Source organism: Erythrolamprus reginae, chromosome 2 (assembly GCF_031021105.1).
Source record: "Erythrolamprus reginae isolate rEryReg1 chromosome 2, rEryReg1.hap1, whole genome shotgun sequence".
Taxonomy (NCBI): Eukaryota; Metazoa; Chordata; class Lepidosauria; order Squamata; family Dipsadidae; genus Erythrolamprus; species Erythrolamprus reginae.
Genome location: NC_091951.1, coordinates 149,003,686 through 149,031,198, shown reverse-complemented (window position 1 = coordinate 149,031,198; position 27,513 = coordinate 149,003,686). Strand labels below are relative to the sequence as shown.

General features: G+C 39.6%; 1 protein-coding gene across 2 annotated transcripts in view; it reads right to left on the bottom strand.

Annotated features, from left to right (window-relative positions):
• The window catches only part of ST6GALNAC2 (ST6 N-acetylgalactosaminide alpha-2,6-sialyltransferase 2), a 41,689-nt gene that overhangs the window by 3,327 nt on the left and 10,849 nt on the right, over window positions 1-27,513 (bottom strand). For both annotated transcript variants that reach the window (XM_070739845.1, XM_070739846.1), the window contains exons 2-7: window positions 9,642-9,734; window positions 8,559-8,598; window positions 5,898-6,072; window positions 1,629-1,794; window positions 847-985; window positions 89-192 (exon numbers count right to left, since the gene is read on the bottom strand). In XM_070739845.1, coding sequence (XP_070595946.1) covers window positions 89-192; window positions 847-985; window positions 1,629-1,794; window positions 5,898-6,072; window positions 8,559-8,598; window positions 9,642-9,734 — 717 coding nt within the window. The remainder of the gene's footprint in view (window positions 1-88; window positions 193-846; window positions 986-1,628; window positions 1,795-5,897; window positions 6,073-8,558; window positions 8,599-9,641; window positions 9,735-27,513) is intronic.

The following is a 27,513-nucleotide window of genomic DNA, read 5'->3' as shown; positions in this document are numbered from 1 at the left end:
TAGAAATTTTAAAACATTAAAATAAGATCATATGCGGTTCATAACCATGAAGTAGAGGAACAAGAATTCTGCTAACAGAATTACTTACGTATCATCCTTATCATAGCCCTCTGGGACAGGAGTGCCCAAAATGGCAGACCGAAGCATGACGTAGTCTCGTACATTTGATGGAATGAAAATGTACTGTATGTCCTACAACCAACATAAAAGGAAATGTAAGCAAAAAATGGATTTCACCACTACTTAGTGGGCACTGTATAGCCATAATTTGACTGTTTTTGAAAGCCTTCTCATACGCTTAAATATGTGACTTAATTTAATTAAATAGTTGACTAAATTTAGGAAATTGTCATATTGATGCTGTTTTAGCATCAAGCCTACCAGTGAAGATCAGACAAGATTTTTAAAAGTGAAGCTGGTTTATTGTTCTGCCTTCAAACTTCCTGGACTGAAAAGTATTCTACAAGCAATAATCTGCAAAACCAGCTACCCACTTTAAAGCAAATGTGATTGAAGTTAATAGTATCTTAGTTTAATCCTGCAATTAAGGAGAACATTTGTAGCTCAGGGTTAAAATTTAGGGGTCCTTGGTGCTCTTTGAGCTTGCTTGTTTTTCTTGAAGACATTTCATTGCAGAAACTGACAAACAGCCATTAGTAAACAGCCCAACTCAAAAATCCCCAACACCACTCACACAGACAGGCAAGTCACCAGAATATAAACTGACACCAACAGCACTCCTTACTAGCATGATGATGCTACCTAATTAGACATCTACAAGAAAACAAGTTCAGCGATCACCAAGGGTTCCTGCAATCGAAAAGAAGACTGTAGTTGTGCTTTTACTTTTCCTTGTGGGATCTGCGTGAAGCCATATTCTGCATAAGCAACAAGGGAATTCTTCATGGTGTTCACTGTAAAGCCATAGAAGGACGTCTTGGTCCCGACGTCTTCCTCAAAACCTTTGGTGATTGCCCCATTAAGCCTATAAGAAACCACAGAAGCAAAGCCTATTAATGTATAGTTGTCCACAAGGCACAACTAAGTAAATAAATGCCTGAGATTTTATTCTGAAAGTTTGGATGGAGCATGCCACACGAATCTCAGCGACCAGTTAGGTCCCACAGAGTGGGCCTTCTCTGGGTCCCGTCAACTAAACAATGTCGGTTGCCGGGGCCCAGGGGAAGAGCCTTCTCTGTGGCGGCCCCGACCCTCTGGAACCAACTCCCCCCAGAGATTAGAATAGCCCCCACCCTCCTTGCCTTTCGTAAGCTCCTCAAAACCCACCTCTGCCATCAGGCATGGGGGAACTAAGATAATCTTTCCCCCTAGGCTTCTACAATTTATGCATGGTATGTTTGTATGTATGATTGGTTTTATAACAAGGGCTTTTAGCTGTTGCAGTATTGGATTTTTACATTCTGTTTTTTGTCACTGTTGTTAGCCGCCCCGAGTCCAAGGAGAGGGGCGGCATACAAATCCAATTAATAATAATAATAATAATAATAATAATAATAATAATAATAACAACAACAACAATGGATCTTGTGGGTTTTTTTTTTAAAAAAAATCTCCATACCCACCCAGAAATGGTGCCTTTGTCCCTTTCAAAGGAAGAGGGTTTCTACCTGAAGACAAAGTCATGAGCATCTATCTTCTTCCCTTGGCGAGACCCATTCAAAATTCCTCCATTCCCAACCACTGCACAGCAGATGCAACCGTTGAGGAACTTGGTTTCATCGATTAGCTGACTGTCGACAGACTCAGTGAGAAGTTGCACCGTAGATGCAATAACTGTAGATTAAAACAAGGCAATGATGCAAGTTAGCAAAAACTCCAGCGAGAGAACGAAAACCCGATCTTCTATGTTTCCCTGAAAATAAGACCCTGTCTCCAAAGCACCAGAAGGCAGGACAAGAAGCAAAGAATGGAAACTAATCAAGGAGAGAACCAACCTAGAACTAAGGAGAAATTTCCTGATAGACCCATTAATCAGTACAACAACTTTTGCCTCTAGAAGTTGCCCTTATCACTGGAGATTTTTAAGAAAAGATTGGATCACCATTTGTCTGAAAGAACATGGGGTCTCCTACTTGAGCCAGGTTGGACTAGAAGACCTCCACGGTCCCTTCCAACTGTTATTCTGTATTATTGAAGTAGTTTGGGAATGATGGTGTGAGTCGTAATTGAAATGAACATTTAATTCCTATGTGACTCTACAAAATATCCACGAATCTATATTATACAGATATATCTGTTGACTACTGAACAACACAGTTTGAGCATATTTAATGAAGGTAAATAACACTATTTCTACTAAACAAAAGATGCACTTATGCCCACTATGAACAGTCTTTTTGTGTCAGAAATATTTTTAAGTCTGAGTAACAATCTTTCATGAATTATATGTCTCAAAAATGATTAATGGTTTCAGTCCTGCTTCTAAAATGTTAGACGCTGAACTTCAACTTTACTGCTTTAATAATTCCTTTTGAATTAGCATGAGGTCCTGCAAGGAGTGGTGATGAAAAGTATTTCTTTGTTCTTTCCTACTCTTTCTTGGCACTGGAGCTACCTCCTTTTATAAATAACTTTTATACAAGAAATGTCCAGAAAATTAACAGTCTTGCAAATGAGCCTTTACCAAGTTCTAGGTCCAGACACACTGAGGATATTTAACAAGTAACTAAGAATGGGCATGGGGCAGGAAGCAAAATAATTCCCAGAAGTCACTTGGTAAAGAGCAACAATAGAGTGGGTTGTGTCAACGCCTTTTTCTTCAAGTTAGTCATCGGAAAGACACTGGGACCTTTGATACAAGCAAAAGTCATAAGACGTGGATAGTACCAGCATTTCCAATTACGGTTTCTCCCCTCCCTAGATCTCAGCCTTTAAAGAAAAACAACAGATTGCATGAACATTATAAAAATGGTGCTAAGCAATCCAATATGTTAAAACTTTTGGATGCTGGAACTAGGTAAAGAGGTTTTTCCATTCAAATAAACTCATAAAAAGTAATTTATAACTAAAGAATATTCCCTCTTGCACCCTAGAAACTACAGTGACCATATTCCAATGGTACGATGTAACCTACAAACTTAATTCGTTCCGTGACGTAAGAAGAAGCAATTTTTCCTATAAGAATCAATGTAAAAGCAAATAATGTGTGCGATTAGGGAAACCACAGGGAGGGTGGAGGTCTTGTTTCCTCCCAGGAGATTCCTAGAGAGGCCCCACAGAGGCTTCTCCCCATCTTTTCCGGCCCTGTTTCCTCCCAGGTGATTCCTAGAGAGGCCCCCCCGGAGGCTTTTCCCTGCCCTTTCTGGTTAGTTTTGGAGGCTGGGGTTTGTAAGTGGAAAATAGTTCTTGAGAAGAGGCAATTTTTTTTTTGAAAACCTGGTTCTTATCTAGAAAAGTTCATAAGTAGAGGCATTTGTAGGTAGAAGTACCACTGTATTCCTAACCATAGTGCTCTCCTTATCTATTCTGGGTCAAACTGTCACATCGGGACATTAGAAAAGAGCAACAAGACTTGCTCAGCTGAAAACTTTATTTCTGCATCTTCACAACGGCAGGCCACAGAACAGTTTATAGTTTAAACTAAACTAACAAACTAAAACTGGAGGAGGAGGAAGGTAATTTCTAGGACCTGATCCAAAGCATAAAACTCATGGCAATCAACCAGTTGAGAAGAAAGAAAGGGAACTCCGCTACGAATCATGAGATGTAGGAAGCAAACGGGTCACTCAAAAAGAACTCGAATGCCTATCCACTAATGTTCAAAAGTGTACACAGAGGGTGACTTTGAAGTCCTAGTACTGTGCTGGCGAACCTGTGATAAACAGATTAAAATGTATCGAAGGCAGTGTGTTTATTTCTTGCTTAAGCCTGATAACATACTGTAGCTCATGTGAGAAAGGTGTTGGACACATTATTTTCTCATATTAGGGAATCATTAACAGACAGTTTGAGAGGTTCCCCCAATTTCTTCTCTATGGATCTATAAGTAGCAGCATCCACAGGGGGATTAAAACAGCCAAGGGGCTGCTCACGGCAGTGCGATCAAAGCACTACCCATCAACACATCAACCTGTCTACAAAAGGTGCAGGGATTCAACTATGCTACAACCAGCTATCAGCCATCTGATATTGACAAGTCACATTCACCCGCCCCACACAATACAGTCTGCTATTCTACAATTCCCAGAATCCAATAGTCCCGTGATGGCGAACCTATGACACACGCGCCACAGGTGGCATGCAGAACACTCTCTGCGGGCACGCGAGCCGTCACCCCCGCTCAGCTCCAGGATGCCTGTGTGTGTGCCTCCCACTTGCCAGTTGGTTTTCGGGTCTCTGCCACACATGTGCAGGGGACGGGCACCTGCGGGAGATGTGCAGACATGCATGGTGCATACAGGAGGTGCACACTCATGTGCGGGGAGTGGGGCTCACAGGAGGTAGCAAATGTATTTAATATTAGATTTGTTTCATTGTAATATTGTTTTATTATTGTTGTGAGCCGCCCTGAGTCTTTGGAGAGGGGCAGCATACAAATCTAATAAATTATTATTATTATTATTATTATTATTATTATTATTATTATTATTATTATGCATGTGCGGAGGGTCACATATGCATGCCTGGGGTAGGGAGCACATGGGGGCACGCATGCACGGGGAATGGGGTGAACACATGGGGGTCACACCTGCTTGCACAGAGCACACTCAGGGGGGTCAAGCATGCATGTGCAGGGGCGAGGCACACACAGGAGGGTGTTCGCACTCGCATTGCCTTATAGGTATGCGTGCGCACGCTTTGGGAAGTGCCTAAAAGGTTAGCCATCACTACAATAGTCAATACATTGGCAGAGTATTAGGTCGAGATACATGTGTCACATTCTTTTGATCCTTAGTTGGGGCATGAGCTGCAACTACTATGAACACAAGTCTACCATGCTCCACTACTGTTTAATCTACACAAAGTTCCACTGGATGTATAATTTCGTTGTTTGCACGTTTTAAAAAGTTGCAAGGTGACGGAATCTGGATTTGCACACAGCATGGTGCTAAACCTTATTCTTTATAGCGCAGGTCTTATTGACTCCACCAGCAACTTTTCTCGAGAGAGAGAGAGAGAGAGAGATTATTGGTTAGGGCAGCAAGGCAACAAAAAGTGTTGATTACCTTTTTTCTGCTGTCCTAATCATCGACCCCTGTGCAGTGTTTCTTGTCAACTTTGAGACGTGATGAATGCTGACTGGGAAATTCTGGGAATTGTCATCCACACAGTTTAAACTTACCAAGCTTGAGAAACACTGTCCCTGTGGCTTCTATTTTAAGAGAAAACTACGTCCACGTGCAGATACAGATGATGACAGACGTCGTCTTTATTTATTTATTTTATTTATTTATTTATTAGATTTGTATGCTGTCCCTCTCCGCAGACTCGGGGCAGCATACAAATTTAATACAAAGTCTTTAATATGATCTCTGATGCATTCTAGGGGCAGAAGTCATCTGTTTTCTATATCACTTTAAATTAAAATGTCAATCTTGTTATGCATCAATTTAATTTTTTTTAAAAGTACAAGGTTTTTCAACAAGGCAAAGTACTTCTGTGTCAAAATCTGTAAAGAGGAATGGAGCCGCCCTGAAGAAAATATATAATATGCAACTCCTGGTGCTGTGTCTTGTAAATTTGGAAAGTTTAAAACTCTTGGAAAATGTATGTGAACCATGAACATTGTTTTTTTCCGCTAACCATTTTGACCTCTGTTGCAGCAATGAGGTTAGGCCAATAATGAAACAATTTGGGTCCAACTGCATGGATCCAACAAGACGCAACGTTCATCAAAGCCCCACCTCCCACCACTAACGCTCTATACGGGTCTATACCTGGATACGGGACATCACGCCAACCATATGGAACGGCCCGTTCCTTCAGTCTGATCCAAGTTTCAGGAGTGAAGTGCTGCTCCCACATAAACACAGGGATATCAAAATCAAACTGCTTCTCAAACGTGGGATTGTGCTTCACTCTGGATTTTAATGACGAGAGGCAGGATCTAGACTGTGAGAGATCAGAAGTGAGTAAATTTGAAAGGCAGGAAACACTACAATCTATCTATAGTTGTTTTTTTTTGAAAGACCACTTTCACTGGCCATTCGAAGCAATGTGTATCCAAGGAGCCCAAATAGAGTTTAGGGTACCTAGATTATAATTGACAAAATACAGGTAGTCCATAATTTACAATAATTCATTTAGTGACCATTTAAAGTTACAACAGCATTTAAAAAAATGACTCGTGGCTGTTTTCACATTTATGACCATTGCAGCATCCCCATAGCCATGTGATCAAAATTCGGAAATTTGGCGACCGACTCATATTTCAGCGTGATTATGTGATCCCTGTTGCAACCTTTTGACAAGCAAAGTCAATGCGGAAATCAGATCTCCTTAGCAACTGTGTGACTAATTTAACAATGACAGTAATTCACTTGACAAATGGGGCAAGGAAAGTCGTAAAATGGGGCAAAACCCACTTCATAAATGCCTCACTTAGCAACCTAAACTTGGGACTCAATTCTGGTCGTAACTTGAGCATTACCTGTACTCCAAATGTAATTTCTGTTGTAATTCATAGAAAATCCAACTCTTGATTCAGAATAAAATAATCCAATTTTTAAAAGACAGATTTGATTTTGACAGATTCAGAGCATTCAAAATTGTCCAGGAGTTTGATTTTTAATCTCTGGAAATCTCCTATTGCACTTCAAAGTAGGGTATACAGAAGCAGTACCAAGTGCTACAATATTCTGAATATGTTTAAATCATGTTAAAGTGTACGGGAACAGTAGCCCTGGTTTATTAACCATGTATCTAGACACACAGTGTCCTGTAGTTTTACTGAGCCATACTTTTGAATAAATCAGATTGGAAAGATCATGCAACATACTCAGTCATCATCCAACAAATCATTTCACATTGGTATGAAGCTAAGAAGGTAGGTTTCTACTACTACTTGGAAAGTTTTCTTATATGTGAGAAGTAATCATTGGCCTTCACTGTTCATTAAAACTACAAGAGCAGTAGTTGTCAAGGCTAAGCTAGGCCATACCCATATTTAAAGTTAATTAATTTGCTTAATTAACGCAAGCAATAAACTTAATCCCAGTTCCTTCAATCCTAGAATTACTGAATGTGTGGCAAAAAGAGGAACTTTTTTCAAGCTTGACACCTCTATTCCCAAGAACTGGGAAATATTCAATGTGACTTTGATTTTTGAAAAGGGATAGCTGTTAAAAGAACCATATAGGGCAATAAGCATCTCCTCCAAGTAAAATGGAGAACAGTATCATTAAAGAACATAAGTAAAAGAGCTGAAAATGAACTCTTGCCTTAAATAATTGTCACATTAAAACTAAAGAACTCCTTAACTAATTCTCTTATGCAGGGATCCTGAACAAACTTAGCAGTAGGAAGGAACATTCTGGCCCAGTGTCTATGGAGATTCTCAGTCATCCAGATCATAGTTGTCCCACAGGTGCTTTTTCAAGAGGGAACTGGGCTTTGATTTTCTTTGAAGACATTTTGCTTCTCATCCAAGAAGCTTCTTCAGCTCTGACTCGATGGTGGGGAATAGAAGGATTTATACTACTTGAAGACAGCTGGTCATTTGTATTCCTTCAGCTAGTCATTGAGGCCATTTGGAGGTTTATCTGTGTTGTCAGAGTTACTGAGCAGTACAAAGTGGAGCCTTTTTGGAACTGTTGAAAGGACTGCATTGTAGACTGGAGATAGATGATGCCGTATCCTTCCCCCAGAGAGAGCTATTCAATTTTGACATACTGTAGATGGCCTCTTTGACCCATCTTTTAAACCAGCCATCCTCTCTGTCCAAAATATAGACTTTGATATCTTCAAATGAGTGGGCTTTGTCTTTTAAATGCAGGTGAACTGCTGAACCTTGTTCTGATGCATTTTTTAAAAGTATAATTACACTAAACAATGTCGTCTGGCGGGACCCAGGGGAAGAGTCTTCTCTGTGGCGGCCCCGACCCTCTGGAACCAGCTCCCCCCAGAGATTGGAATTGCCCCCACCCTTCTTGCCTTTCGCAAGCTCCTTAAAACTCACTTCTGTCATCAGGCATGGGGGAATTGAGATATTCCTTCCCCCCAGGCCTATACAAGTTATGCATGGTATGTTTGGGTGTATGTTTTGTTTTTTAATAAGGGGTTTTTAATGATTTTTTAATTATTAGATTTGTAATATATTGTTTTTATTGTTGTTGTGAGCCGCCCCGAGTCTGCGGAGAGGGGCGGCATACAAATCTAATTAATAATAATAATAATAATAATAATAATAATAATAATAATATGCACGGGCCTGAGAGGACCGAAGTCCTTCATTTCTTCAGTAAGGGTATTTATTAAAGGACGTATAGCAGAGAATTTTTAAAAAATGGTTACTAATGCATCAAAGTGGTCATTAGAGCATTATCACAGAAAAACCCACTGACAAATAACATATTTAATACGCATGATATGCCAGTTACCTTCCACTTAGGGTTAGACACATCTTTGGTTGAATTTTTCCTGAAAATAAAAGTAACAAGAAAAAGGAGTAAAACTTACATTTCACTGTTCAAAAACTATGGATTCTGCGTTCACAGGCACAATAACATTTTCTGAGGAACTTATACTTGCTGCAGTTCAAATCAAAAGACATGCGTTCCAGTGGGCACAGTAGGCCCATTTTTCACCCTCCCCAGGCTCCAAAGGCATTCTTGGAGCCTAGGGAGGGCAAAAATGCCCTCTCCTGCCACCCAGAGGCCAAAGATGACCTCACAGTGCGTCCACGCAAGCTGTAAATCAGCTGACCTGCACGGACATGCATGCTGGAACTAAGCTAGGGTAAAGGCTCGCATGTTGGCAGATGTGGCTCTACATGCCACCGGTGGCACACATGCCAAAGGCTTGCCAGTATGGTACTAGGACTTCAAATTCACCCTATTTGTACGTCACATTTTGAGCATTAGTGGATAGGCATCCGAGTCCTTTTTGAGTGACACGTTTGCTTCCCACATCTCCTGCTTCGTAGCGGAGTTCCCTTCTTTCTTACCAGTTGGTTGATTGCCATGAGGTTTAGATTAGATCCTAAAAATTGCCTTCCTCCTCCTCCTCCTCCTCCTCCAGTTTTAGTTTGTCAGTTTGTTTTCTTTAGTTTAGTTTAACTTGGAACTGGCCTGTGGCTTCAGCCTTTAAAAATGCACAAAGCATTCTGAGAGCAAATATGAAATACAAATATGAAATACAATTGAGTAATTTAGAATAATAGATTTCTATCTGGTCAGCTAAGGGGCACCGAAACCATGCCTTGCCCCCATAATGTATTTTGTGTATTTACTCCAGGAGCAACGATTGTTGATCACCAATTTCTTAGGACAAACCTGGGTCACCTCTTGGCAACAGGAACAGTAGCAGTTAACCGTGTAGGAAAACCACAAAAACGTAACATGCAAGGTTGATTTTAGCTAACAAAGTCACTTAGCTACAGGCTCTTGCTATTCTGAAATGTTATGTTTGAAACACCATGGTATTTTATCCGAAGAAAACCACATTTCTATGAGAAGCCTAACCTCTTCATGATGACTCTTCTAATCAAATCATGATTTCTTATATCTTGCAATATTTCTGTATCTTCTAGGTCCCGTGTTTCTTGCTGCTGTGCTCTGGAAAATAAGAGGCAAGAGGGAAATTTTAAGCAAAGCAATCCACAGTGGCTTGTATGATGTTGGAAGTCATTTTCCAGTGAAAAACAGTGGCGTATACTTGTACCGCATGTGTTTGGTGCATGGATTAAATTAATAGAGGCAGTAATATTAAAATAAACACTGGATAAGCATATTGCTTAAATTTCTAGAAAAACAGCCATGCTATTTTGTAGCTGCATACATTTCTGACCTCACATTCTCACATTATGTTTCTGAATCTCCTTCCTCCAAACCAGTGAAGGGCTACCAAAATTTTTACTATCACACTGCACGGGCAGGCCGTCATTCAGGAAGTTAGTTGGGGAAAGATCAAAAGCAACATGAGAAAATATTATTTTACTGAAAGAGTAGTAGATCCTTGGAACAAACTTCCAGCAGACGTGGTTGGTAAATCCACAGTAACTGAATTTAAACATGACTGAGATAAACATAGATCCATCCTAAGATAAAATATAAAAAATAGTATAAGGGCAGACTAGATGGATCATGAGGTCTTTTTCTGCCGTCAGTCTTCTATGTTTCTATGTTTCTAAGGCCTGCATTTTCTTTCAACATCTTTCAGTGCAAATCGGGTGCTCTGGGGTGGAGCTCCATTTTCATTACCCCACTGTGTTTCCCCGTGTCTGGGCAGTAGCCCCCCCCCCCCTTGCTCCAAACTATATGCAAATGTAATTTAGAATAACAATCTGATAGTGGCTAGCAACCCATGAAAATATGTCAAAACCTACTTATTAGATTTTTTAAAACCCACTTTGCTAGTACCTGTGTCAACTTCACCTTGACACTGGCCCCCTAAAGTCAGTTGATACTGTCTATAAAGTGTTTTGGCTAAGAGGGGAACGTAATTGGCCAGATCAAAACAAAATACAAGGCGCTTCCATGCCAGTTCTGGTTGCAATTCTTCAGATCTTCTGTTCCAGAGTTGCGTTTCCATGCCACTATCTCTGACCAGCAGCCAAGCTAATTAATTTTGGCTCAGCTATGGTGCCGCTGAAATCACTTTTCTCTTACTGACACACCTTTCCATTTGTAACAATGAGGCTCTGCAGAATTTGTGAGTTCTTTGTTGTTCCCATTGGCAATTCTTCACCCACCCCGTTTCCGCACTGTCAACACAGCTGCAGCATCGTGCAGAAGGTTCTGTAATGGTTGCTTGATAAGTCTCCCTTCCGATTAACTTCTAAAATTTTTACTTTGGAAAGAACCAGGCAAGTGCAAACCATTCTTCTGTTTCCATATCAAAATGCAGCCAAGATTGATTTTAGATGCTTAACTCTTTGATGATCCTTGCAACTGTTCCTCAATATGCCATTAGCCTACGTAAAGTTGGAAATAATTTTGCATGGGGTCTTTTTATTCCTTCTTTGCGTCTGCCCAAGTTTATTTATGTTATTTTATGTTATTTGTTTGTTTGGTCAAGTATATTGGTGGTATGCAAAGATATAGTAATATTCATATATATAATACTAGTAAAAAAGAAACATTAGGACAGGGGACGGAAGGCACGCTGGTGCACTTTCGCACACCCCTTACTGACCTATTAGGAATCGGGAAAGGTCAACAGTAGATGGTCTAAGAGTAAAGTTTTGGGGGTTAGATGATGATACCATAGAGTCTGGTAGTGAGTTCCATGCATCAACTGCTCGTTTGCTAAAGTCGTATTTCCTGCAGTCGAGATTGGAGTGGTTTACATTAAGTTTGTATCTGTTGTGTCCCTCTCTAAAGTTGCCTTTAAAGACAAAAAAAGGCACAACTGCCTCACGTGTAGGATGTGCATATGAACAATTCCTTCTGTATGGAAGGGATTTCAGTCTCTCCTAGACCATCTCTCCCACTCCCAACAATAGTTGGCACTGCCATTGTTTAGATCAAGTGTGTCCAACCCATGGCCCCACCACACGTTGCCATGGACAGCCAGTAATACAGCCCCACAAGAATGTTTATTTTTTATTCGACATCTATGCTGCCCAATCCCGAAGGACTCTTTAAACCTTTAACATGAATATGTGATTTATATCCATTAACTACATATTTTATATGTAGCTCCAAGACAATTCCTCTTCATTCAGTGCGGCCCAGGCAAGCCAAAAGGTTGCACATCCATGATTTAGACTCTTATCTGCACTACAAAAAGAATACAACCAGTCACCGGGGAAAGCATTTGATTGTACAATTACCAGCATACTCTCTTTCATCATCACAACTTCCAGTAAGCTTTTAAGTGCAACAAAGGAATGGAAGCTTGATGGCCTCTCATTTATAGCAAGTGAACACAGACACTTACAGACAAATGTACGTAGTACATTTTGGACATCATAGAGCAGCTAATTCATTCAATTTTCTTTCTAAATGAAGCAGGGGGGAAAGGGATTGTGTTTTTGTTGCTCTGAGCACCGAACAGCTCGGAATGAGACATTCACCAATTAACGTTTTCTGCAGTACATTATTAGCGAGCTGGAAAGAAGTCACTGCCTGGCCTGTGGTACTGCTGGCCTACAGACAGCCTTCAGCTTAGAACTATTCATTTAGTGACTGTTTGTAGTTAGAATAGCAGTGAACAAAATGACCTATGACTGCTTTTCATACTTTATTGCAGCTTCCCCTTGGGCACACGATTAAAACATAGGGGCTTAGCAATGCATGTATCCCAGCGGCCGGTCAGATCCCACAGAGTTGGCCTTCCCCAGGTCCCATCAGCCAGACAATGCCATCTGGCAGAACATAGGGGAAGAGCCTTCTCTGTGGCGGCCCCATCCCTTTGGAATCAACTCCCTCCAGAGATTCTTACTGCCCCCACTCTCTCTGCCTTCTGCAAGGCCTTAAAAACTCATCTTTGCCAGCAGGCTTGGATCCACAAAGTTTAACATCTAGCCCCGGAAGATGAATGGATTTATATGTATGATAGAATGAAGGTGGATGATTGTAAGTAATTGGGGTTTTAGAAATGTATTTTAACTTTAGATTTCTATATGTTTTTGTATTTCATTTTATTGTGAGCCGCTCTGAGTCTGAGGAAAAGGGCGGCATAGAAATTTGATAGATAGATGAGAGAGAGAGAGAGAGAGAGAGAGAGAGAGAGAGAGAGAGAGAGAGAGAGAGAGAGAGAGAGATAGATGATGGATGGATAGAGGGATGATGGATGGATGGATGGATGGATGGATGGATGGATGGATGGATAGATAGATAGACAGACAGATAGATAGATAGATATATTTATGACGGTTACACTGTCCCAGTGTAATGTGATCACCATTTGTAACTTCCCCAGTTTCACAAGTCTCCCGTCCTATTAACTTCTAAAAATTTTACTTTGGAAAGAACTAGACAAGTGCAAACCATTCTGCTGGTTCCATATCATAATGCAGGCACGATTGATTTTAGGTGTTTGACTCTTTGATGATGCTTGCAACTGTTCCTCAATATGCCATTAGCCTGACAAAGTCAATGGGGGAATCCAGGTTTATTTAACAATTACAGTGGTTTATTTATCAACTGTGGCAAAAAGTTCGTAGAAGTAATTTAACAATCGTCTTGCTTGGTAACAGAAATGTTGGGGTCAGTTGTGGTTGTAAGTCAAACTATAGTCCTTCTCTGTGTTAGACTACACCAGTGTTTCCCAACCTTGGCAACTTGAAGATATTTGGACTTCAACTCCCAGAATTCCCCAGCCAGCATCCGCTGGCTTGGGAATTCTGGGAGTTGAAGTCCAAATATCTTCAAGTTGCCAAGGTTGGGAAACACTGGACTAGACATACTCTGTTTCTGCAACCATACATACAGGACAGGAGATTGCCCATAAGTACTCCAGCTGCTCCTTGCAAGTAGACTACAGAACAGTAGTTTTTTGTAATTCTGAGCACTGGGAGATGAAGGGATCAATCATCTTATTTATTTATTTATCCAATTTATTGGCTAAATGTCTTACCAAAGGGTAACTGTTTCTCAACATATTTTCCTTGCAACTATAGTAATGCCCTTTAAATAACATTAAGTTTACAAGCCTCCCTTTCTAATCATGATTGGAACTTGCCAAGTACTCCACATGTTCACAAAAACTACATGCAACAAGTGTTGAGAAACAATCTGAAGCACATCCATTTGCAATCCTCTCAACAATTTACATTCAAATGTAAATTTTCCTGATATTGCAGATAGGATAGGAAAGAAGCATTGTTATTGATATTTTTTTTTGACAAAAGTATTTATATGCTGCTTCTCATATCACACATTCCTGAAGCAGTTTATAAAAGCAGCATTGTGGAATTTAAGAAAATAATTAGGTCCACCTCTTAAAAGGCATGCCGTACAAAAATTAACATAGGAGGCTAATTTATAAGAGAGGTGTCAGTCACCGTACAAAATAATTCTTTATGCCATTAGCCCCAAGTGAAATTTGCAAACCACGTATGTCTGTAAAACCATAGCTAACGAAATTTTCTGTCCCTCACAATCATTTGCTAACATGGGATAGTACACATAAGTTGCAGAATTAAAAGCATTTCATAACTTTTCATTCTTTGTCATGCTACAAAGGCTAGAAACAAAGGGAAGATGTCAATCCTTATTCAGGAATCTTGTACCCCACCACTGCTCTCCATCACCCAAATAATATTCTCAGCTCAGACATTACTGACTGCCTGTAAGGGAAGAACCCCTTAGACACAAAACTGGCAGAACACAACACTCTGAGAAGCAAGTCAGATTCTTTGGATCCGAGATTTTGCATTCAGCAGAAACACTAAACCACAATGCATGTGAACAGAATTCTTATGTCCAGCTGCACAGCATTTCTAACTCTATAGTATTAGCTTGAAATAGTGTATTTTAGCATTCAAGTCCTTTTCAGCTTTGGTGAGACCTGATTGCTAATAACAGTGTTAATTTATTATTCAATAGCCCATTCCCTGATTACGGACATCAGAGCCAGGGGCGTCAGTAGAGAAAATCGACAGTGTCAAAGTGATTGGTAGAATCAAGTGATCAAAGCCCTGCTCCCTTTTTTAATGTGTGTTGCATGCATCCCATACAAAGAGGTGAGGCTTTGATAGCTCCAGTTAGGCCTACCAGTTTGTCACCATTGATTACTCCCTGCCCCTGCTGATGCCCCTGATCAGAGCTTATCGGCCAGCAACAAAGTCTACAATCCATATAGACATTCATATATTGCCACATGGAAGCTGTAAAATCATTGTGCCTGACAGATATGATAGTAATAATAAAATAACGAAAGGCATTTTAAAAATCATTTTCTCCACCAACATTTTTTACACTATTACAGAATCATAAAATTACAAGGAGTCCTTGACTTACAACCACAATTCAGCCCACAATTTAGGTTGCTGAGAAATTTTTTAAGTGAGTTCTGCCCCATTTTACAAGTTTTCATTTGTTAAGTGAATTGTTGCAGTTGTTAAATTAGTAACCTGGTTGTTACATGAACCTGGCTTCCCCATTGCTTGTGCAGATGGTGGCAAAAGGGGATTACTTGATCTAGGGACACCGCCACCATCATAAATGTGAATCTGTTGTCAATCATCGGAAAATCATGTGACCATGGGGATGTTGCAATGGTCATAAGTCTGAAAAATGGTGATAAGTCATTTTACCAGTTGTAACTTTGAACGATCACTAAGTGAACTGTTGTAAGTCGAGGACTAGCTGTATACTATGTATACTATACTGTTTCCTTCTAGTGATTGATTCCATTGACTTCATTGTTGAAAAGTTTTTTCTAAAAAAGAATCAGCACCTGCCTTTCTGTTGTATGTAATTCAGGTTGACTAAAGTTGAAAAAAAATCAGTCATAAAAGGGAGCCAAACCAAAAGAATACTTTGAATTTTTTCCCCCTCTTCATTTCTTTACTACACACTTCCAAATTCCTCCTTGCCCTTTTTGAGAGATGGAGTAGGGAAGCATTATTGATCCCCTTATTCCACTGCTTCGGCTGTATAGTGAAAGCATGTATGACACCAGCTGAACAATGAAGAATTATTGTGCAACTCCAGCATAGAACCAAAACTATGTTATTGTGTCCAATTTTTTAAGGAGACAAGATAAGAATTGTGACACTTGCAAATGAGGCTCATGGGCAACCAGATAGGGGTAGATGCCCGCATTAGCCTGAAATACTCAATAAATACTGCTGTGATCCCATGTACCAGCAGGCTTCTGTCTTGATCTTCAGCATAGAGAACAGTAAAATTGAATATATTTTGCACATATTACATATTACATCGCAAAATTGCCAAGTTTGAAAAATACTGAGCAAAGCTGAGTTAAGCTATGCTACACTAAGATTGTGCTGTTTATACCTGGAGCAACATCATAGTATCAACATTTTAAAACTGTTGCTAGGGACTTTTTGTGCCATAGGTATGTATGTCCTGGTTAACTGCTTTGGTGTTTGACCTCAGTAATCTGGCAGATTGCCTTTTACACAAAAAATGTCCATCAAGAAGACAGTACTGTTCTTTACAAGATAAGACATGCCTAGGTGGGTAAACTGCATGGATTCTTCATATAAAGGTTCAGATATGGTTGAGTTAGCATATTAAGCCTTCAGTTTAGAAGCCCATGCAAATATGTTTACTTTTTGGATTCTTAATGTACAATTATATACAATAATGTACAAATTTCCATCTGGTCATCACAAAGGTTTTCTTGACAACTTGATCTAACTCTAGTCACACCAACATCAACAAAAGTTTAAGTACTTAAGCTGTAACAATTATAATAGATTTTCAGAAACCCATATCCACAGGCTTAGAGACTATAAATATATAAAAATTGAGAACTATTTCAAGTTAAGTATACATTAAAATTTGGTAAAGTCTACGGAGAGGGGCGGCATACAAATCCAATAAATAATAATAATTAATAATAAACCTAAACAAAATAAACCTGAGTGGATGAAAAATTGAAGAATCAGGGCTATAAATTAGGCTCTGAAATTTAAAATATCCCACTGAAATGGAGTGTCAAATCACATTCCTGTGTAGCCCACTAGAAGTTGATCTCAACTAGGGGGAATATTTAAATGTTTTAGCGTTGGAATACAAATTTACTCTATTATCACTTAGATGGTAATTGCAACCTCAGAACAGCAGCAAAATTTATCTTGTAGATAAAACACAAAGCAGTCACACAACCTATTAACAGATAATGGGTGAACCTGCAATTATTTTTAGTTGGCTTATTTACTAGCGAATCCATCTTCTTTTTATATAACAACAGGATGCTTAATTGAGAGAAAATAAAGAATGCAAATAACTCATATGAATATTCAGAAAGAGACAATTATAAAAGGCAACATTAAGCCATTGTTTCTATCTGTATTTATTTTTTTAATCACAGCTTAAGACAATACGGTCAACCATTTCCAGGATCCCAGAATCACAAGGGGAAATAGGTTCATTAAAAAGGGATGATTATATAGATTATATTGAATATAATTGTTTAGTAATAGGCAATGAAATCAAGAAATAAAGTAAATGGCAGTATATTAAAACATGCTCCCTGCAAAGGTTTTCTAATATCTGTGTATGTGCTGTCAAGTCAGTATTGTCTTCCCTGTAATTTTCTTGGCAAGATTTAGGAAATACCAGTACTGTAGTTTGCCCTTGCCTACTACTTAGGATTCAGAGACAGACTCTAACTATTAGACTACGCTGGCTCCCTTTCTAGTATCTAGGTTCAATCAAAACAGGAAAGAGGCTGGTTCTCAGCTGGGATTGGACCTCCAAATTCTGGATTTGGAGGAGACCGAAGCTCTACATAAAACACGATTTCTCAATCCGAAACCCAAGCATATTTCTAGGCCAGTCATGACTCCCAAGTAGTCAGAACTTTGGAGAACTAGCATAACATAGTGTTTCAATTCAAGTTGATTATTACCAGTAAATACTAAAAAAGACAGACCAACTCAGATATCTGAACAGGCAAAGGAGGATTGGGCAATTGGAGAGGAGACAAATGTGGGGAAGGTGGACACGCTGTTTACATTTCTTGGCACCCACAAAATACCCTTTTATAAACCTCAATATGTTTTCCAACAAATCATAATTTTCAAAAACATAGGCTAGTGATAATATAGTGCCAACAATACAATTTTCAAATTTGTCCTTATAAACATAGGATGAGTGATGTGATATAAAATTTAGAATGATCATAGATTTGAAGGGAATGGATTGAAGTAGACTGTTGGGAGTCAGGAAATGAATAACATAAATCTCGACTGTCAAATCTGTGGACAGATGAGGGAAAAGGAGCAATTAGAAAATCACAATAACACCCCACCTCCCCAAGTTAGAACAACTACTGCTATGAAAACAATCCGATTATTTTGCTTTATATTTTTTTTAAAATAAGATATTCAAAAGGCAGACAGCATTTGATATAAATTTAACCAGCCAGCTAAATTTGGGACAGGGAAATTCAGCACTTTAGCTTCCAATGAAAGACTATCAGATAGAAGTTTGGAGTTTGAAAGAGAGCCCTTAGAAATTTAAATTGAACTCTCTTAAAGTTGGCAAAAGTGAAACATTGCTCTATCTGGACTCCCCAAAGAAACTGAGCTAGTGATTTAGTCACAAACAACTTTATAGCTGCTGGTAGAAAATCAACTCCTTTCAAGTGGAAAAAGTGCAGAACAGCTGCTGACTTCTCTTTGGCCAACAAGGTCACTTAATTGACTTGAGCTTTCTTGCTACCTGCAGTATGAAATATTGCACCTGGAGGGTTTAAACCTCTAACCAGATCAATAACCTTACTGCCGATATTGGGTTTACATGTCCTTGGTCTTTTAGCAAAGACCATTAACTATTATCTTTTGATAACTATGGTATCTTATGATTTGTACCTTATTATTCCTTATGAATGTATCTTGTCTTTTATGTACAATGAGAGCATATGCACCAAGACAAATTCCTTGTGTGTCCAATCTTTATTGGCCAATAAATAATTCTATTCTATTCTATGCTATGCTATGCTATTCTAATGTTTCTATTCTTTCAAAGATGAGTAGCAGCACAATATTGATTTAAGAGACCTTATCTATCTCTTCCCACTTATTACTATAACCATATTGCATGTATCTTTCAATTCATATTGTTTGTTTCCTAGTACTATAGTTTATTAGTAACCTTGACTAATACCTAACTATTGTATCTCTTTCTTATTGATGAATGTATTTTATTCTCATGTAGACTGAGAGCATATATATCTAAGACAAATTCCTTGTGTGTCCAATCACACTTGGCCAATAAAAATTCTATTCTATTCTATTCTTATTCTTCCTCCTCCTCCTCCTCCTCTGTTCTATTCAATTTTCTATTCAATTTTCTATTCTTTTCTATTCAATTCTACTCTATTCTATGTTTTACTAAGGCCTGGGAGATACTGAGAGATCATAACCTAAAGAGCATACAATGGGTGGACAGGAATTTCCCAACTAATTGAGGGTTGTAAAGTCCAAATTTTTAAGATGCCTAATAAATAAAGTACCTGAAAATGTAGGAGTGTCAATACACTAACCTATTTAGCTTTTTTCTGTGTTGAAAATTGATTATGTAGCTGGTTTTGTGAGTCACATCAGAATTGTTGTACAGTGATCCCTCGAGTTTCGCGATCTCGATCTTCGCGAAACGCTATATCGCGATTTTTAAAAAAATATTAATTAAAAAAAACCCCACTTCCGCGTTTGGCTTCGGGAGTCAGCTGGGAAGCGGCGCGGCTGTTTTAAAAGGTCGCAGCCGGCCTGGGGAGCTTCCCAGCACCCCCCCCGAACCCCCAACCGGGTTCGGGGGGGTGCTGGGAAGCCCCCCAGGCCGGCTGCGACCTTTTAAAACAGCCGTGCCGCTTCCCAGCTGAGTCCTGAAGCCAAACGCCAAAGGCGAACTTCCGCCTTTGGCTTCAGGACTCAGCTGGGAAGCGGCGCGGCTGTTTTAAAAGGTCGCAGCCGGCCTGGGGGGCTTCCCAGCACCCCCCCGAACCCGGGTGGCTGGGCGAGCAGCGAGCGAACGGCGGGTGGGAAGGGCGGGCGAGCGGCGAGCGGCGGGCGAGCGGGTGCTGCAATCTGTCGGCTTCCGCACTTTCGTCGCTCCCCACCTCCACCATCTGCGCATGCGCGGCCATGAAAAAAAGGGCACGCATGCGCAGATGGTGGTTTTACTTCCGCAACCCTACATCGCGAAAAATCGATTATCGCGAGGGGTCTTGGAACGGAACCCTTGCGATAATCGAGGGATCACTGTATATTTCATATACAAAATAGTATGATACATTATTCTGATAGAATTTTTCTTCAGATTGAATTTAAATTTGTCACTGAAAGCAACAAAGTTCTGGGCTTGATGGAATGTTTTTACCGAGACCCAATTCCCCAGTCAATAGTGGTGGACTGATAAATTCTAAATCTATCTTGTTTCTCTTCTATTTTCCTGATTAAATCCTGGAATTTCCTACTTACTGTAATTGTCTGGCATAGAGCTAAATAATTATGTCCAAGACATTAACGAGTCTATAGTTAGTGTTCAAAATTGTCCCTTTTATAAAAAAAGAGATAGCCATTTCCTGGAGAATTTGGCGTTATTGACAAAATATGCTAAAAGTGAAACAAGCACCCATCCCCACCCATAAGCTCCTTAAAACCCACCTCTGCCCGTCAGGCATGGGGGAACTGAGATATTCTTTCCCCCTAGGCCTTTACAATTTATGTATGGTATGTTTGTTTGTATGTATGTATGTTTGGTTTTACAAATAAGGGTTTTTTAATTGTTTTAGTATTAGTTTTAGTATTGGATTTACATGATGTTTTATATTATTGTTGTTAGCCACCCCGAGTCTACGGAGAGGGGCGGCATACAAATCCAATAAATAAATAAGCTTTAGTTTTTACTAATGGTGCTGTGGTATAATTATAACTTAGACCTTTCAATCACTTAGTCCTTTTTCAAAGACTGAAGCTGACAGCAACCAGGTAATGAGCTAAAGGGTTTTTTTTTTAAATCACTATACTTGTGTTCTGATTATAAAAAGGCTCCCACAACTTTCACAGGGATAAAACAAACCATGAGAGGCATGTCTAGGCCAAGATGACCTGTGGTAATTGTCCAAAAGTGGCTGTCTCCCTAAGTAGTAACAGCCTGTTTTTGTCCTTCAAAAGAGTTGATATTATTTTAGATCCAGAAGCACCTGATGGGTACAGAGTGGACGCTTATAAAAGTGCATTGTTCTATATATATTCTCCTAAATGCTGGCACATTTTGTAACATTGGTATTCATTTAGTTTTATGATATTTTTCTCAGAGTTGAAAATTCATGTATTCATATTCAATTATTCATACTATTTCCTTATTACGGTACTCACCAAGTATATTGAACTACAGCTATGACTACCAGATCTGGACTGCAAAACTCCTGATCATAATTAGAAAAAAGCAAAATCAAGCAGGAAAACCATCTCCTTGTTGCCATTTAACTAACAGTCATCTGGATTTCTGCGGATCCTGGGACTTCAGATATGCTGGCCAATGCAGCTCAATGGCATTTGATTGCAGAAAGATAATACCCTTAATTAAGTTGTGCAATTCATTAGTAGGAGGCAGAATGGTCACTAAAACTTGGAGAACTATAAAAGGGATTGAATAAATTCATTGAGGATAGGTTATCAACAATTGTCAGTCTTGGAAACAATGGAGTCTCCAAATTCCAGTTAAGGGTACAGTGATCCCTCGATTTTCGCGGTCTCGATTTTCGCGAAACGCTATACCACGGTTTTTCAAAAAATATTAATTAAATATTATTAAGCAACCCAAGCGCTTCTCTTTACGTAAGTGCTCCTTTTCTTTTTTTAAAAAAATCGCCCCCTTCTCTGTTTTGCCCCCCGTTTTCCTTCTCCCCTGCCCTGTTCTCCGCTGTGTCTCTGTCTCTCTCTGTCTGAGTGTGTCTGTGTGAGCGCGAGAGAGGGAGTGCGTGTATGTGTGTGTGTGTCTGTGTGTCTTTCCCTCCTCTCTTTCTTCGCTCTTCTAGCTCTTTCCCCTCCCCTTTCTTTGGATTGTGCATTTGTGTGCGTGTACGGACGGGTTTCTCTGAAGGGGGTCTCTCTTTTTTTTGGTGAATTTATCGGGGTGGGGAGTCGCGAGTGGAAGGGTTTCTGGTGCCTTGTGCGGAATCGGTTGCGAGGTCCGCCTCCGGCTAAAGGTTGCGGCTTGGGCTGGTCGGCCTCGGAGGCGGGAGAAGGCGAAGAGCAAGCGGGGAACCCGGCGGGGTGGATGGCGGCGGCGGCGTGTGTGTGTGTGGTGGTGGGGATAGGATAGAGAGGGACCCGGGAGAGTTCGGGTCTGCTGCTTGGCCGCCGCTGAGGAGAAGCGCGGGGAGGGCGAGAGAGGGAGATCGTGGCATGCGAGGTCCCTGCAGAGCAGAGGGGGTGGCTGAGGCGGCGGAGGCGTAGCGACGGCGGCGGCAGGCGAGCTTGGAGCCTTGCTTCGCCTCCTTCGCTGCAATAAAAACGAAGGGGTCAGACGCAGCCTCGGCGAGCCGAAGGTTTCCGCGGCTCTGACCCAGAGCAGGAAGGGCTGGTGGGGGCGGCGAATCCACCTCCCCAGCCACCGGAGGGAGATCGGGCTGGTGGGGGCGGCGAATCCACCTCCCCAGCCACCGGAGGGAGATCGGGCTGGTGGGGGCGGCGAATCCACCTCCCCAGCCACCGGCTCCACCATCTGCGCATGCGCGGCCATGGAAAAAGGGCGCGCATGCGCAGATGGTGTTTTTACTTCCGCACCACTATACCACGGAAAATCGATTATCGCGGGAGGTCTTGGAACGTAACCCCCGCGATAATCGAGGTATCACTGTATACAGCGTTCCCTCGATTTTCGCGGGTTCAAACTTCGCGAAAAGTCTATACCACGGTTTTTCAAAAATATTAATTAAAATAATACTTCGCTGTTTTTTCCCCTATACCACGGTTTTTCCCGCCCGATGATGTCATATGTCATTGCTAAACTTTTGTCCGCCTTTAATAAATATTTTTTTAATAAACTTTAATAAATAAACATGGTGAGTAATAATCTAAATGGTTGCTAAGGGAATGGGAAATTATAATTTAGGGGTTTAAAGAGTTAAGGGAATGCTTGTGATACTGTCCATAGCCAAAAATAGTGTATTTACTTCTGCATCTCTACTTCGTGGAAATTCGACTTTCACGGATGGTCTCGGAACGCATCCCCCGCAAAAGTCAAGGGAACACTGTATCTCCATCTATTGCTTGGAAAACTCTCAAAAAACATATGATTGACCCTGGGGAGAAATAAATAAGCCAGCAGCCATCTTCAGAGACTAGCCTATAGTATACCTTCAAAACTCCAAATGTATATATTAGTACAAAAATGCTCCCTAGATTTCAGGTAAGTAACCTGTAGCTTTCCAAATGCTATTTGCCAGTAATATGTGCCCATAAGGTTTGCTTAGCCCTTTTGTTATTTGCTTGCTTATTTAAAATATTTATATAGTTGCTATCTTATAATCAACTCTGGTTGGATCCCAGTCAACATTAAAGGACATTGTGGATTTCTTCTTATTCCTTATTTCTGATTTTTTTAGAACTAACAATTCCAAGCACATGTTTCATGCGGAGTTATTCAAAGGTGATATATGACCCTCCAGCTTCTTGCATATGTGATATGGTTATTTCATGTAGAGTTGACTGATACAGAGAAAGCGCACATTTGCAAAAATCAAAGTAAATAATGAAGTTGTTTCTTGATATATATTTACCTTGTTCATTATTCAACACAAAGAACCCCACAGTATTCCTATTCATTGTCATGGAATGTTTAAAGTACTTATTACAAGGTATACTGAAGTAGTTATTTCCCAATCAAGTATTTTCCAGGTAGTTTTAGGTATAGCCAATAACAATAGTGGCTTAGAATCTGGAGAATTTCAGTCCCAAACATCAGACTGAATAAAAGCACATGTGGAGTTATGGAAAGAAATATACTGTATATATAACTGTAGTGTGTCACCAATAATATCTAAGAAGGATTTCATATTTGGAGTTAATAATTTAAATATTCTTAAAAAACTGCAGTATTTTCATTTGCTTCGATGACATGCATCACTTTTATGCAAATGCATAAAGAAAAAATAATTAATTGTAGTTGTTAATTACAACTAGTTGAAATATACAAATTGGAGCACAGCCCCTGGATATTATGTGTTGCCAATAATTCTCAGAGTTCATCAAGTTCTTTTTCCTGGAGGGAAAAAAGTGAAGGAGGTACAATACTGTGTTACTGCATAAGGGAATGTTTGAGAAATTTAGGCTAGCAAACAGATTTAATATAATTTGATTTGCTTAAATATCTTCCATATTATTTCTATGCCTATAGAACTAAAATATAAGGTTTTAGCAGAATCTCAATGAAGAAAAAATGTCCACTGATGTCTTATACTGTGAAAACTTGGCTTAGACATATTTCTTGACTGCATATGTTGTTCTTAGCCTTCCCAAAAATATATGCTTTGGATTAATATTTAATGAGACACATATTCTACTTTAAGTTGCTGACTGATTTTAATGAGCACATTTGCAAAAATCACTCTGTGAGTTAACTATTAAACTTTGATATAAACATTTAGATCAACATTTATTGTAAAGATAGATCAGTGTCTGGGCAGATGGAAGATTGGTATTACTAATTAGGTTTGCTCCATCACAATCATTCTTAGAATTACACAGTAAATACGGGCCAGGGATAAAATGATTGGTGATAAACAGTATATCTGAATTATATCAACTTTTCTTATTTTTTGTAGTCAGAAACTGGCTTAGCAGCTCCTAAAATGAGGATGGGCAAGAATGGTAATCTAATTAGTTAATTATAGTGGGGCATCATTTCACAACATGGTACTCTCCAATAGTGGTGGGGCTTGAAAAGAATTTACTGCTGGTTCTGTAGGCATAGCTTGGTGGGTGTGGCTTGGCTTAGTGGGTGTGGCAGAGAAGGATACTGCAAAATCTCCATTTTCTCCCAATCAACAGGGACTCAGGATGCAGAGAATAGATGAGGAAAGGGCCAGTCAGAGGTGGTATTTATCAGTTCTTAGAACTACTCTCCTGAACTGGTCAGAACCTGCTGAAACCCACCTCTGCTCTCCAAGTAATCTACATCTTCGACTAATATATGGAAGCTTTTCTCTTGCAGTATGGCACAATAAAGGAGTGTCATTTATGTGGTAAATCACATCAGTTTAATTGGACAATAAAATAAAACCCAAAACACTCAGGCAATAATTGTTATGTCTCTGCCTAATGCAAGCAGGGGAGAAAGGTATCATCTACCTTCCTCTATGACTTCCTCTTCCTAGATTTCTTTCTGTATGAATGAAAGTGAAAAAACCTTCATGTGTACCATGCAGCATGTAATCAAATCTTCTGTAATGTGTTGAACCTGTCCAACAGATAAGTATGAGAATAGAGTAGAACCAACATGAAAACCTCAGTAATTGCTGGTGAAATATACTGCTCAAAAAAAATAAAGGGAACACTTAAACAACACAATATAACTCCAAGTAAATCAAACTTCTGGGAAATCAAACTGTCCACTTAGGAAGCAACACTGATTGACAACCAATTTCACATGCTGTTGTGCACATTCAACTTTGTATAGGAAAAAGTATTCAATGAGAATATTTCAGTCATTGAGATCTCGGATGACTGTTCCCTTTATTTTTTGAGCAATGTATATAAATAGAGCACAACACACAGAGGTCTTGATAATCACCAAAATACCATAAAATCTGGTTTCTAGCTGATAGGAAGAAAGAATGGTTTGAAAAGTAACATATAGTCTTGTAGTAATTGAATTAAGAAGTGTAAACATGTGATTCCCAGATTAGGAAGTGTAGACCAAAGATCCAATCCAAATTTAAATCAACCTCTTATATTGACAGAGTAAGAGATCCATTTAAATTAGACTGTGGAACTTCTGTCTATGTATTCTAATGAGTGGATTAGATAAAGACATTTTCAAAAATGGTCACTCTACTTGTTGAGTATCTAGACTAGGGAAAAGATTTTGGAAGGTGAAGGAAAGATCAGTGAAAGGCAAGTAGTAGTCCAAATCAGCTGAGGATCTTAGCTTGAAGAACGCTGGTATAAGCTACAGCGCCAATAAAAAAAGACTTTTAGCTCTCTAAGTACTACAGGGCTTTTATTATTATGCTGCAAGAGACTAAAGATACTCAGATACCATGGCCAAAAGGGATTCTAACAGTTCTTAACACTCTTCATTTTGGCTGTCAACGTTTCAGAGACACATTTAAATGATTCATAAGAAGATAAGAAACACCAAAGCCGCATCAAGGCATTTAAAACTTTTAAGAAACATTCGAGTCTCCATTCTACTCTCAAGACACCAGAAGCACATTTGTGCATGTTTTAATACTACCCTATTTTAGTTTGAATTCCCTCCAGGAACCTTATGTACCTCAGATCAAAAGACTGCCCTAAAGTGTGCACTTCAATTATTACTTTAAAAATGGTTGTGGGAAAACTCTCTTCATAAGAAACCACGAGACCAAGGAAATAAAAACTGCCTCATTCATACACTTAGCATATGTACACACACACACAGAGCTTCGCATCTTTAAAGTTTGGCCTAAATATTTAACTGCCATCTTTAAAGTTTGGCCTAAATATTTAACTGCCATTTTTTTCTTGAGAACTAATTGTATCACTGGTGTTGTGAGTGCTCCTTGTCCACCTCAGGTCATGTCAGATTCTGAGGAGGATGAGCCAGGCCGCTCTGGATACCCTGGACCAGTCGGGTTGCCAGCTGATGCAGAGAGTGAGAAAGAGGGAGAAAGTGAGGTGAGTGAGCCTGAGGAACCACTAGAGGGGGCTGATGTGACAATGGGGGAGTGGTCCCAGTTGGCGGATGAGGAAGACATTAGAGTGGAAAGTCAGTGGATAGACCCTCGCTATAGGAGATGGTTGAGAAGGCAAGAGGAGTTGCATAGTAAAAGGTATTAGTGTACAGACTTAGCCTCTTTGGGGTGTGATGTCACTTCCAGGCAGTATAAAGGCAATGGATTTGGGGAAATTGGGTGTGGAGTTTCAACATCGTTCAATGGAAGAGATGTGAGACTGGGGTGTGTGTGATTGAACAAGGCTTTAAAACCATGATTTCTGCCTCAATAAAAGGCATTCTCTGCTGGATGCTTGTTACCCGCAAATACAAATGCTTAAGTGATGAATGGACTTGTTATCTAAGGAATGCTAATTAGTCTGAGTTTGGCACCTTTCCCAGAAATCTTTTATATTTAGCTCCAAAGAGAGAAAACTCCTTTTTCCTGGCCATTTAAAATCTACTTTTCATTATGTGTATTTATATCAATAAAAAGTTTGATTTTATCACAAAATAAAGGAATTGTTTTGGCAATTTTTTAAAAAAATTTCACTCCAATCACATATGCAAAATAATATACCATCAATCTTAGAATATATTACAATGAATAGATTTTTTGAATTCAATATTCATAATCCATCCAATGCTGCCTCCTTTACATTTGACATCTGGAAAAAACAATAATTACTCAAATTTCTTATGTGCATTTAAAAAGCTATTAGCTAATACAGTTTTTAGGCTGCTTCTTTTCTAATTAAATCTAATCATTTAGGCCATAGTGTTTCATATCCTAAATATCAATTCTATGTATATTTCTTATCATTCC